Source organism: Trachypithecus francoisi, unplaced genomic scaffold (genome assembly GCF_009764315.1).
Source record: "Trachypithecus francoisi isolate TF-2019V2 unplaced genomic scaffold, Tfra_2.0 Contig01436, whole genome shotgun sequence".
NCBI classification, from domain to species: Eukaryota; Metazoa; Chordata; class Mammalia; order Primates; family Cercopithecidae; genus Trachypithecus; species Trachypithecus francoisi.
The window spans coordinates 3,246,714-3,260,761 of NW_022681430.1; the positions used below are offsets into that span (position 1 = coordinate 3,246,714).

Consider the following 14,048-nt stretch of genomic DNA (forward strand, 5'->3'; position numbering starts at 1 on the left):
AGGCCGAGGCGGGAGGATCCCTTGAACCTAGGAGTTCGAGACCAGCCTGGATAACATGGCGAAAACCCGTCTCTAGCAAAACACAAAAACACACAAAAACCCCAAACCAACAAAAATCAGCCTGGTGTGGGCTAATGTCCACCACTAAAATGTCCCGGCGTGTTATCTGCACCTGTAGTCTCAGCTACTTGCTAGGGTGAGGTGGGAGGATCAACTGAGCCCAGGAGGCGGAGATTGCAGTGAGCAGAGATCGCGCCATTGCACTGCTGCCTGGGCGACAGAATGAGACCCTATCTTAAAATAAAATATAGAGATAGGTTTCGTTTCTATTTTTTTTTTTTGAGACGGAGTCAGAGTCTCTCAGTTGCTCAGGTTGGAGTGCAATGGCGCGACCTAGGCTCACTTCAACCTCTGCCGCCCGGGTTCAAGCGATTCTTCTGCCTCAGCCTCCCGAATAGCTGGGAATACAGGCGCCTGCCACCGCGCCCGACTAATTTTTGTATTTTTAGTAGAGACAGGGTTTCACCATCTTGGCCAAGCTGGTCTTCAACTCCTGACCTCGTGATCCACCCGCCTTGGGCTCCGAAAGTGCTGGGATTGCGAGCGTGAGCCACCGCACCCGGCCGGTAAACTCTTAAATTTTGTGCAGACACAATCATACAAGTTGTGGGAGTCAAAATGAAGGAAACAGGTGGTTGCATGGCAGGTATATTTAATGCCATACGTCCTAAGAAATTGGAGGTGGGAAAGGGAGCCCTGGAGAGGGAGACAAAGCAAATAGTTGAAAAGGAGTGCAAACAAGAAAAGGAGGAATTGAAAGCTGAAGTGAAAAGCAGGGGCAAGAAAAGCTCCGCTCCTTCCTTCACTGCCCACTTGAATTAATGAATCCTGTTTGGTTTCCTGAATCTTCCTTCTGCTGGCCACTCCGCTTGGTCCATCACTGCTTTCAGCTCGCCCTTACCCTAAACAGCTTTAACCCAGTCATAATCTTAATATCCTGTTCCTTCTCTTTCCCGTCCCACCCACAAAAAAGCCCTCCTCTTGGTCATTTTGGGGGATTTTCACTCAAGATGTGAGCCGCGCGCTGCGGGTGCGGCGAGGCTGGCCCTATAAAAATGTGTCTGACATCCTTGTGCGGATACGCAGACTTCTCCACCTATAGGATCACGGGCTAGGGGGTGCTCAATCACAGCAGCCAACGTGTTAAGGCGCCTTGCAAAGTATTAACAGCGCTATCAAATTTTAATTGCGTAGTTCGGAACCATCAGTTATGTGAGGAAACTGGGTCCTCCACGATCGGCCGCCTCGCCCATGCTCAAAGGATAATTACAGGCTGAGTTCGGCACCACGACCCAGTTTCCTCCTGACAGAGGTCCAGGTCACAGGCTCACGGTCGCCACAGGTCAGTCTGACGAAAACCGCAAGCTGCGCCAAATCTCGCGTAGCGGGGCTGGAGGGCGGGCGGGGAATGTAAGGTATCGCGAGATGACAGGATTTTCCCGCGAAGGAGAAGCGCGCTTTTTTCCCTGGCGGGGGATTTGGCGAGAAGGCTGGGCCGGCAGGGGCTGTGAGGAATTAGCTCGCGGCATTGCAGGCGCTGAGTGGAGGGGACCCGGTTCCCGGGTGCGTGTCCAGGCATGCCAGCCGAACGGCCCGCGGGCAGCGGCGGTAAGTGAGGAGAACCTTCTTTCGGGCGCGGGTGGCGGCATGCGGGGCTGAGGTGGGCAAGCATGGAGGCTGCGGCGGAGCTTGGGGGAGGAAGCCGACCCCGGGCTTGAGGAGGAAGAGAGGGTTGGGAAACTGCAACCATGAGTGGAGGAGACCCCGGAGTTGCACATATTAGCATGCCGGTGAAGATTTCACATAGGGAACTGCATTTTCCCGCGCATCCCGAGTTGTAAACTGTGGTCCAGGCGCTTGTAGACGTTGCGAAGACCTACGGTGTCTTCTGAGAGGTGATGCTGGCGTCCCCTGGGTCTTCACCTTGTGCTCCCAGTGCATTTCGGGTGGGAGAAAGGCTGTTTCATGTTGGAGCTGAATAGTTAGTAATTTTTTAAAAACTGCAATTTGGAAGCTTTCTCTCCCGTCAGGCTCCCAGGCTCCAGCAATGGTTGAACAGCTGGACACTGCTGTGATTACCCCGGCCATGCTCGAAGAGGAAGAACAGCTTGAAGCTGCTGGACTGGAGAGAGAGCGGAAGATGCTGGAAAAGGTAATTTAAGCATCAGGTTCGTCGTCGTGAAAGCCCGTGGTAACCTCGGCTCTAACCCGGAGGTGTGGCTTGTGTTCTTTGCTTTCCTCTTTAGTGGGCTTTTTCGTAAACTTGAATGAAAAGAGCTTTATTACTTGTCCTTTTTGTATGTTTACAGATACTGCCTTTGAGAATCCTTTCGCACGTGCTTTGAATGGTGTGTTTCTGTGAGATGTAGTCTTCGTAGTCCCATCTCTTTTAAGGGAGCATTTCAGATTGCTTGTTTAGCCATGAAAAGTCTTTCAAAGTCGATAGTGAGTTTTTTCCTTTGCCATCCTTATTTCCTTTAAAAATTACCTTAAATGTATGTCTGATGGCAAACAGGAATCGCCAAAACCTGCAGAAGTAATGTACTAGACTGAGGGCAGGAGAAGTTAGCATCAATCAAAGGCTGGGCTGAAATCCAAGTCTAATGATTTCCTTTTCGTGTAGCGCTGTTTTCCACCTAAGTGATCAACTTGCTGTTTGTTTTCCTTTTGGTTTCATGGCCTGTGTATTGCTACATAAGATTCTTTAGCTAAAAATGTGCTGTACTTTTTCAGTGACAAGTTGCTGTAGTTTTCTTGTAGAGAGTATTTTGTAAATTACTAAAAGCAGTGTTTAACCTGAAAAATTCTTGTTTATTCTAAAGTCCTACCCTGCTGCTTGATTCATTCATATGCAAGAAAAAGAATGATAGTTGAGTCTTAAGTACTGCCTAATAGGTGGTTTTCTTGTGCTTTATTAGTTTATTAAACTCTACCGATATTATGATATAGCCGTTATTTTTTGTTATCTTTTTTATAAAAGAGGAAACTGAGGGAGAAGGGCACATAGTAAGTATTGACATCAAATTTCAACTCAGGCTGCCTCCAGAATTTCTGTCCTTAATAATAGTGAATTAACTCATGATTTATAAAACTACTTAAGTTGGAAAATAATGCAGTCCAAAAACGAGTAATGAGGCCGTTGGTTCCGTTATATCAACAATAATTTTTTTGTCAGCATTGTTAATACTTCATGAACATCTATTAGGAGTCATGCATTTTGAATGCTTTATGTGTATTTACTCATTGAATCCTCAACTATTCTGTGAAATAGACGTTCATTATTACTATTACTACCATTAAACTTACTAGTTTAATTACTAGTACAAACAATTGCTATTATTGAACTGCACAACCAAATAGGTTTTATTAGTCATTTTATAGATGAGGAAACTGAGGCACATAGAGGTAGTTTGGGTGCTACAGTTAGTAAATGGCAGAGCTAATATTCCAGTGTAGGTCATGTGGTTCTAGAATGCACATTTTTTAACTACCATGCTATGCTTTCACTCCAGTAATACTCCTTCTGTTATTACTGATGCTCTCTGGTTGGCTGTAACCAGCTAAGGTAATATATTAACAAATTTTCTTTTAAGTAAAATCAATACTTTTTACTTCAGGGTAGATGTGAATTAATAGAATTGAGAGGTCTGACCTGAACCACCTTTTCTCATTCTTTGAATTTTCATAGTACTTTATTACACAGAATTTACCATGATCAAATAAGTAATGATAAATACTTCATATTACTTTTTGATTCTTTCTCACTTTGTTTCTTAAGGATGCATCACTTGCTGTTTTGTTTTTGTAGGCTTTGCTCCTGGCACATAGTAGACAATCAGTAAATGCTTATTGAATAGCTAATGATGATAAAATAGCATTTTATAATATACAAGATTATAGACATATACTAAATATACTTATTAGCTATATAACCAGGTGAATTATAAAGTATAGATTCTGGGGCAAGTGACCAGAATGGAATCAACTGAAGAGGTCTAAGAGGGATGTGATAATTTTGTTTTGAGTAATGTATCTTCACTTTTATCTTGTTTCTTCTTATACCCATGATGAGTGTTGGGTAGGGAAATAGTATTTAAAGAAAGATATGCCTGAGATATGACAACAGTACATTTTCAGAAGGCATTATTAGTTCAAGGGAAGAAACACTTCATTCACATAATTATGCATCATAGAACCTAAAGAGTAATTTTTAATCCATGTTCAATCCTTCCATTAAAAAAGTATATAGCTGTTTTCATGGCCTGGCGTGGTGGCTCACGCTTGTAATCCCAGCACTTTGGGAGGCCAAGGCGGGTGGATCACCTGAGGTCAGGAGTTCAAGACCAGCCTGACCAACATGGAGAAACTCTGTCTTTACTAACAATACAAAATTGGCCGGGTGTGATGGCACATGCCTATAATCCCAGCTACTAGGGAGGCTGAGGCAGGAGAATCGCTTGAACCTGGGAGGCGGAGGTTGCGGTGAGCCGAGATCATACCATTGCACTCCACCCTGGGCAACAAGAGTGAAACTCTGTCTCAAAAAAACAAAAAAGTGATTGCCTAGGTGACACTAGAAAATTCTAAGAAAAGTTTTCAGAGTCTCTCCCTACTTGAGATTAATAAACATGTCTTTGGAGGCCAAACAATTCACTATGCAAAGGTAGAGATTCCTTTTCTTTTGGGAGAATACAGTCTGTATGGGCATGTATTTAGAAGTACTTAACAGAGGAAGAGCTAGCTTAAATTCCTTAATGAGAAGCATTTGGCTTTAGGAAGTCCTAAGTTTTGTGAGGAGCCTAGAAAATGACTTTGACATTCATTTGCTACAGTTATTTTCTTTGACTTTTCACATGTATTTCCCTTTAAAAGAAGTCATTGTTAGTCTAGGAGATTTGAGTACCGATAATGCCTGTGAAGTGGCGGAGGGGGAAGGTTGGAGTCAGGAGATTTCTTAGAGAGGTAAAAGGATCATAATATGTGTAGGCTAAAATAGAACTCCTCCCACCCCCCAGTAAAAAATCTGTGATTGGTGTTGGGAGAGATAATGGGGTAGATAATGAGGAATTTCTGCCCTCAGTGTCCATTGGCATACTCTGTACTGTAGTTACCCAGAGTTGTTTCCTGCCAGGCACTCAGTGCTTTCAATATATGAAATTGCAATTTACCATAATATAATAATCAAATTGATAAGAAAAAACAGTGATAGGAAGATAATGAAATACAGACCAGGTTTAAGGATTAACCACTTATATGGTATTATTCTAATACTAATTGTATATTATCGTTCCATGATGGCATCTTAAAGCCTTAGTGATTTTTTTTTTTTTTTGAAACAGAGTTTCACTCTTGTTGCCCAGGCTGGAGTGCAATGACTCAATCTCTGCCTCCCGGGTTCAAGCAATTCTCCTGCCTCAGCCTCCTGAGTAGTTGGGATTACAGGCATGTGCCACCAAGCTTGGCTAATTTTGTATTTTTAGTAGAGGTGGGGTTTCTCCACTTTGGTCAGACTGATCTCGAACTCCCGACCTCAGGTGGTCTGCCCGTCTAGTCCTCCTAAAGTGTTGGGATTACAGGCATTAGCCACCATGCCTGGCCGATTTTTTTTTTTTTTTTAAGAAAAATTTTTTCAGGACCACCAGGCAAGTATTTAGAGTTTGTTTGTTTGTTTGTTTGTTTTGAGACAGAGTCTCCCTCTGTTGCTAAGGCTGGAGTGCAGTGGCATGATCTTGGCTCACTGCGACCTTCGCTTCCCGGGTTCAAGCGATTCTTCTGCCTCAGCCTCCCAAGTAGCTAGGACTACAAGCACGTGCCACCACGCCCGGCTAATTTTTTTTTGTATTTTTAGTAGAGACAGGGTTTCAACATACTGGCCAGCCTGGTTGCAAACTCCTGACCTCGTGATCTGCCTGCCTCGACCTCCCAAAGTGCTGGGATTACAGGCATGAGCCACCGTGCCTGGCTGTATCTAGTTATTTTAAAAATATTTGCTGGCCAGGCGCCAGCACATACAAAAATTAGCTGCGCGTGGTGGCAGGCGCCTGTAATCCCACCTTTACTGGGGAGGCTGAGGCAGAGAATTGCTTGAACCCGGGCGGAGGTGGGGGCGGGGGCGGGGGCGGGGGCGGGGGCGGAGGCGGGGGCCAGCCAAGATTGTGCCACTGCACTCCAGCCTGGGCAGAAAGCTACAGTAATGATGTAGTACCTAGGAAAATGTAAGGCAATGTAAAATGATATCTTAGAGATATCGACAAGCTGGAGCAGCAAAACTACCCAAGTGCTAGGGCATTATTTAGAGTATAAAAATGAGCTCATATCCCGCATTTCAAACACTGTAAATGCTCAATTACTTTCCTCTAAGTTGAAACCACCGATTACTGGGGAAAGGGGCAGTTAGATTTTATTGGTTGACTTTGTGTTTTCATTAATCCTTGTTGAAAAGTAGGGGAGTTGGTTTAGTTGAGAAAACAAAATACTAAAAAATCTGCCACTAAACTCTTTTTTTTTTTTTTTTTTTTTTTATGAGGCGGAGTCTCGCTCTGTCGCCCCGGACTGGAGTGTAGTGGCCGGATCTCAGCTCACTGCAAGCTCCGCCTCCTGGGTTTAGGCCATTCTCCTGCCTCAGCCTCCCGAGTAGCTGGGACTACAGGCGCCCGCCACTTCGCCCAGCTAGTTTTTGTATTTTTTTAGTAGAGACGGGGTTTCACCGTGTTAGCCAGGATGGTCTCGATCTCCTGACCTCGTGATCCGCCCGTCTTGGCCTCCTAAAGTGCTGGGATTACAGGCTTGAGCCCCCGCGCCCGGCCCACTAAACTCTTAAGAGTTTGTCTAGACTGTATAAAATGAAAGATATCTACTATGTAATCTATGAAAGTATTTTTAATTCTAAAGTTAAGTGTGATTTTTAGTGCTGTTGTTGAGGCCAATGTTGCTTAATTCAGGAACTACTACAGTAATTGATAAAACTTGAGTTATTCTGCTCTCATTTATCTAGCCTTCAAACCCCTCAGATGTTACCTATTTGCTGAAATCTGACTTCTCTGATCTTAGTGATTCTTAGACTTTTCCAGGATTTAGATAGTACTGTACAGTTTGCTGCTATGTGTATCTATCTTTAATACTTGTTGTTTTCAGACATACTAATGCCTCATCTGTAGTATAAATCAGACTTTCTGTCTTCTACCAGTTACATAATTTATATAATTGTTGCAGTACATGTTTGTTGATTTACTAGGCTGGATTGATGTTACAGAATTGGTAATCTTGGTTGGGCATGGTGGCACATGCCTGCAATCCCAGTACTTTAGGAGGACAAGGCAAATGAATCTCTTGAGTTTAGGAGTTGGAGACCTGCCTTAGCAATAAAGCGAAACCCTGCCTCTACAAAAAAAAAATACAAAAATTAACAGGGCATAGTGGCGTCCGCCTAGAGTCCCAGCTACTTGGGAGACAAAGTGGGAGGGTCGTTTGATCCTGGGATTTCAAGGCTTCAGTAAGCCGCAATTGCACCATTTACAGTGTGAGACCCTGCCTTAAAAAACGGGGTGGGGGTGTTAATCTTGCCTAAATGTCTGTTTTGATTGTTAGGATGAATTGTGTTCGTAGTATTTTTCTAAAGTGTTCTATCCAAATAAACTTGTTTATTAATCTCAAACAGGGAGAGACTCTGAAAACTTGTCTTAGAATTTCCTCGTGTCACCTAGGCAGTTACTTTTTATGAGGGTCAAGTGCAAAATTAATCAAAAATTTTCCTTCTCTGTACATAACAAGGTAATGTAATAACACGGAACCACATCAGTGTTTTAGCAAATTACACACTTAAGATTGAAAATGGTTACATATTTTTATTTTTTTGAAATGGCGCCTCTTTCACCCAGGCTGGAGTGCAGTGGTATCATCTCAGTTCACTGCAACCTCGGCTTCCCAGGTTTAAGCAATTCTCCTGCCTCAGCCTCCTGAGTAGCTGGGACTACAGGCATGTGCCACCACGTCCAGCTAATTTTTATATTTTTAGTAGAGATGGGGTTCCACCATTTTGGCCAGACTGGTCTCAAACTCCTAATCTCAGGTGATCCATGCTCTTCGGCCTCCCAAAGTGCTGGGATTACAGGTGTGAGTCACTGTGCCTGGCCCCAATTTTTTTTTTTTTTAATTTATATAGAGTTTTGCTCTTGTTTGGAGTGCAATGGTGTGATCTTGGCTCACTGCAACCTCTGCCCCCACACTCCGGGTTCAAGTGATTCTCCTACCTCAGCCTCCCAAGTAGCTGGGATTATAGGCATGCGCCACTACGCCTGGCTAATTTTGTATTTTTAGTCTGGACGGAGTTTCTCCATGTTGGTCTGACTGGTCTCAAACTCCCGACCTCAGGTGATCCTCCCACTTTGGCGTCCCAAAGTGCTGGGATTACAGGTGTGAGCCAGTGAGCCACCGCACCCGGCCTTCAATTTTTTTTTTTTTTTTTTTTTTGAGACGGAGTCTCGCTCTGTTGCGCAAACTGGAGTGCAGTGGCCAGATCTCAGCTCACTGCAAGCTCCGGCTTTCGGGTTCACGCCATTCTCCTGCCTCGGCCTCCCCAGTAGCTGGGACTACAGGCGCCTGCCACCTCACCCGGCTAGTTTTTTTGTATTTTTTAGTAGAGACGGGGTTTCACCGGGTGAGCCAGGATGGTCTCCATCTCCTGACCTTGTGATCCGCCCCTCTCGGCCTCCCAAAGTGCTGGGATTACAGGCTTGAGCCACCACGCCCGGCCTCAATTGTTTTTTAAATAGACCTTCCAACTCAGTAGATGCCAGAAACCATGTGTTCAATATTTGAAATTATAATATTTTGATATACAAACTGCATTTATCAGATTGCCTGTTAAACCCAAAACCTTTTAACAGTTATTCCAGTTTTTGGTTTGAAAAAGTGTTTGGTTTAAAAAATGTTATTTTAGCCATTTTTATTAAACTTTATGCCAAAAAAAATCAATTTATGTCAGAAAGTGTTCGTGATTATGGAAGTTTTCTCTTTGGATAGGCTCGCATGTCTTGGGATAGAGAGTCGACAGAAATTCGGTACCGTAGACTTCAACATTTGCTTGAAAAAAGCAATATCTACTCCAAATTTTTGTTGACGAAAATGGAACAGCAGCAATTAGAGGTATGTATATGTAACTGACTATAAGTGAAAGCTTAAAAAAATTTAAAAATAGCTTTATTGAAGTGTACATTATATACACTAAAATATACAGATTTTAAGTGTACAGTTTGCTGAGTTTGACTAGTAAATATGTAGATCTGTGTAACCACCAGCACAATCAAGATACAGTGCATTTTCATGAACTCCAAAAAATTGTCTTGTGCTGGCAGTGATCCCTATGGCTGGTGTCCAGCAACCACAGTGCTTTCTGTCACTATAGACCAGTATTGTTTTTTCCTAGAAAATTGTATAAATGAAATCATGGTATTGTGCTTTTGTGAGTAAATAGTTGGTGGTCTTCACCATTTCCTGGTATACAACTCTTGAAATCCTTGGAATCTTCAACATTGTGTATTTTTGTTTTTTTGTTTTTTTTAAATGCTAATGAACAGTGGCTAGCAGCCCTTAGGTAGCTTCAGGATGGGAGCCTAAGAAAGACAAAGCCTGGATTAGAGGGATGGGATTTCTCACCCTCAACCTTGAGGGAAAAAGGGGGACTGAAAGTTAAGTTGTTCACCAGTGGTCATGATTGAATCAATCATGTCTATGTTATGAAGCCTTCATTAAAAACCCAAAAGGGCTGGGCGTGGCTCATGTCTGTAATCCCAGCACTTTGGGAAGCCTAGGTGGGTGGATTGCTTGAGCCCAGAAGTTTGAGACCAGCCTGGGTAACATGACAAAACCCTATCTCTAATAGACAGATTAGCTAGGTAAGGTGGCATGTGCCTCTAGTCCCAGCTACTTGGGAGGCTGAGGCAGGAGGAGGCTTGAGCCAAGGAGATTGAGGCTGCAATGAGCTGTGATGACACCACTGCATTCTAGCCTGGGTGACAGAGCAAGACACTGTCTCAAAAATAAAACACAACAGACTGGGGGCTGTGGCTTATGCCTGTGATCCCTGCACTTTGGGAGGCCACGGTGGGCGGATCACTTGAGCCCAGGAGTTCGACACCAGCCTGAGTAATGTAGTGAAAACCCATCTCTGCCAAAAATATGAAAATTAGCCGGTCATGGTGGTGTGTGCCTGTGACCCCAGCTACTTGGGAGGCTGAGGCAGGAGGATCGCTTGAACCTGGGAGGCGGAGGTTGCAGTGAGCCGAGATTGCACCACTGGAGCACACCATTATGTCTGTCTTATTTTTGTATTTTTTGTCAAGATACAGTTTTGCCATGTTGCCAAGGCTTGTCTAGAACTCCTGGGCTCAAGTGGTCTGCTTACCCTGGCTTACCAAAGTGCTGGGATTACAGGTGTGAGCCACTGCGCCCGGACTATTATATTCTTTATAATAAACCAATAAACTTTATTGTTTCTTTGAGTTCTGTAAGCTCCTCTAGCAAATTAGTCAAACCCAAAGAGGGGCTTGTGGGAACCCTGATTTATAGCTGTTCAGTCAGAAGCACAGGTAAAGCGACTTGAGCCTTGTGATTGGCATCTGGAACTGGTAGGTAAAGTCTTGGGAACTGAACCCTCAACCTATGGGGTATGGTGCTGTCACCCGGTAGATAGTGTCAGAATTTAATTACAATAGAGGACACCCAGCCGGTGTCACTGCAGAAATGCTTGTTTGGTGTATAGGGAAAACCCCCACACATTGGGTCACAGAAGTCTTTTGTGTTGATTGTTGAGTGTGTAGGGAGAAACTGAGTTTGTTTTTTTCTCAATATTCTTGCACATATGCACTCTTTGTCTTCTTACTTTTGCTCAGTGTATTTTTGAGATTAATTCATGTCATGTTTTTCTGTAGGTTATTCTTTTTATTCCTAAGAAGGATTCCATTAAGAAATGTCGTTATTGGGGTGTAATTGACATACACTAAACTGCACATATTTAAAATGTACAATTCCCTAAGTTTTGATATAGGGATATACTTGTGAAGACATAACAGTCATGATAGTGGACATACCCACTGATTCCAAAGAATTCATCTCATTTATAATTCTTCTCCCCCATCCCTACCCCATGTTCTATCCACAGATAGCCAATTGATCGGTTTTCTGTTATTATAGGTTCATTTGCATTTTCTGTTGGTGATGTGTTTTTTTTTTTTTTTTTTTTTTTTTGAGACGGAGTCTTGCTCTGCCACCCAGGCTGGAGTGCAGTGGCCGGATCTCAGCTCACTGCAAGCTCCGCCTCCCGGGTTTATGCCATTCTCCTGCCTCAGCCTCCCGAGTAGCTGGGACTACAGGCGCCCGCCTCGTCGCCCGGCTAGTTTTTTGTATTTTTTTTAAGTAGAGACAGGGTTTCACCGTGTTAGCCAGGATGGTCTCGATCTCCTGACCTCGTGATCCGCCCGTCTCGGCCCCCCAAAGTGCTGGGATTACAGGCTTGAGCCACCGCGCCCGGCCGGTGATGTGTTCTTTTAGCTTTCATATGTCTGAATGTCTTCACTTACCTTCATTTTTGAAATACATTTTTACTGGGTAAATACTTGTTTTTCTTTAGTACTTTATTTCTTAGAGTACTTTAAAGATGTTTCACTGTCTCCTAGCTTATGTTGTTTCTGAAAAGTGAAAGTCCTGATAATATCTATATGTCTGTAAGCAATTTGACTGCCTCCCTCAATCCCATTACTTTTCAGACCTGTCTCCAGATGTGTTTCCTGTCTTGGGCTTTTGCCCTTGCTATTTTATTCCTGGAACCTTCTTCCTCTAAATAACTGCATGGCTTAACTTCATCTTCAAGCCTCGACTTAAATGGTTTCTAGATGAGACCTGCCCTCACAATTTTAAGAAAGTTGCTGAGACACCTGATTCTCTTTACCTTGTTCTGTTCTTCCCATTGCACTTTTCATCTGATATACATCATTTATTGTATTTATTGTTTGTCTTTCCACTAGACTGTTATGAAGATTTAAAAACTTGTGCAAATTGAGAGAATACAGTAAGTCCCTGTGTTCCCATCACCCACATTTACCAATTATCAGTTTAAATTTTGCTGTGTTTATAAAATCTCCTTTTTCCTTTATTTGAAACCCTTTTATTGCTTTTTTATGGTAAAGTAAAACATGGAAAAACAAATATTCAACTTAATGAGTTACACAGCATCTACCCCTTTCATCACCTCTTGGAAATGGTTTGAATTTTTGGTGTCTTTTAAACATTTGTAAGAGTATGTCTAGAATAGCTTTTAGTCTAGGAATAAGTTGATCCCTTTCTTGAGCACTCTACTTGATGCCCTTTATATTAAGAGGACTTTCTACTTTGGCTGAGAGAATGTGAGGTATACCTTATTATGCCTGACCCCTTGGATTTGAGAGGTTCCACCTGCTTCTTTCTGGTGACTTTTCTCCTGGCCTTGGCTACCATGCACTTACCAGTACTCAGCCCGAGAGAGAGATAACAGCTGCCTTTGTGCAGCTCTGTCCTCTCTGGTACTTGACCCTGGGAATGCTACTGCTTAAGTTTTGGGTTCTGTCTCCTCAACACAAAGAGACTGTTGGGCTCTGTTTGGAGTTTTCTCCATTATTTGTACTTTAAAATTGTATCAGGCAGTAAGCTGGGCAGTCAGAAGATTAACCTTGTTTCCCTTTTGTCAATGTTTACAGTTCGTTACTGCATGTTGTCTGAAAACCACTGTTTAATAAATTTTATCTGGATTTTAGTTTAAGGCAGGAGGGTAAATCTGTCCCATTAGTCCATAAAGGCTTGTTGAAGTACAAGTTCCTCCCTGTTTTTTAATTATGATAGACCTTAGTTTCTCATTGTAAACGTAAGTTATTTGAGAATTGATACGCGTGCTTTTTTTTAATGTTGCACTTCCCACTTGTGACATAAGAAAAAATTATCTTACAGGAACAGAAGAAGAAAGAAAAATTGGAGAGAAAAAAGGAGTCTTTAAAAGTTAAAAAGGTAATATAACCAGCCAGAATATTTTTTATGTCATTTAAATATTGAAGAAATACTTTTGTATTCTTCTGACTTTTTTGATCATCTGTTTAACTTTAACTTTTTTTTATTTTTTGTTTTTTGTTTTTTTTTGAGATAGAGTCTCGCTCTGTCACCTCAGCTCACTGCAAGCTCCGCCTCCCGGGTTCACGCCATTCTCCCATTCTCCCGTCTCAGCCTCCCAAGTAGCTGGGACTACAGGCGCTTGCCACCACGCCCGGCTAATTTTTTGTATTTTTAGTAGAGACGGGGTTTCACTGTGTTGGCCAGGATGGTCTTGATCTCTTGACCTCGTGATCCACCCACCTCGGCCTCCCAAAGTGCTGGGATTACAGGCGTGAGCCACCACGCCCAGCCTGTTTTTTCTTACTCTCACAACAGTTCTTATTAGGTAGAGGTACTTTTCTCCCCCATTTTACATAAATAGGCTGATGCAAGGAGATAAAGAACAGTCATTCTTCATTATTCAAGGATTCTATATTTGTGAATTCGCCAACTCAAATTTATTTGTAACCCCAGAGTCAAGATTCCTAACACCGTCGTGGTCATTTTTAGACATGCTTATGTTCAGAGCAGCAAATAATTTTAGTCTTCCAATACATATGTTCCAAGCTCAGCTCAAACATGGGTTGCTGTGCTTTGTTTTCAGCTACCATGTGTATGTCAAGCATATATCCTCATGGTCTTCATTTAGCACCATGATTTTTGCATTTTTGTGTGCTTTTTCCTGGTGATTTTGCTGTTAAAATGGCCCCCAAGTGTACCAAAGTGCTGTCTAGTGTTTCTAAGTACAAAAAAGCTGTGCCATACGGAGAAAGTGTGTCTTGGGTAAGCTTCATTTAGGCATGAGGTACAGTGCTGTTGGCCATGAGTTCAATTTTTATTTTATTTTATTTTATTTTATTTTTATTTTTATTTTT

General features: G+C 42.8%; 1 protein-coding gene across 2 annotated transcripts in view; it reads left to right on the forward strand.

The window, feature by feature from the left end:
* The first annotated feature begins 1,231 nt into the window (after positions 1-1,231).
* The window catches only part of HELLS (helicase, lymphoid specific), a 59,487-nt gene continuing 46,670 nt past the window's right edge, over positions 1,232-14,048 (forward strand). Inside the window, exons 1-4 of one of the 2 annotated variants that reach the window (XM_033225109.1) lie at positions 1,232-1,668; positions 2,091-2,212; positions 9,082-9,204; positions 13,036-13,092. In XM_033225109.1, the coding sequence (XP_033081000.1) occupies positions 1,638-1,668; positions 2,091-2,212; positions 9,082-9,204; positions 13,036-13,092 (333 nt within the window). In that variant the 5' untranslated portion in view covers positions 1,232-1,637. The remainder of the gene's footprint in view (positions 1,669-2,090; positions 2,213-9,081; positions 9,205-13,035; positions 13,093-14,048) is intronic. The other variant, XM_033225099.1, reaches the window with a different exon arrangement.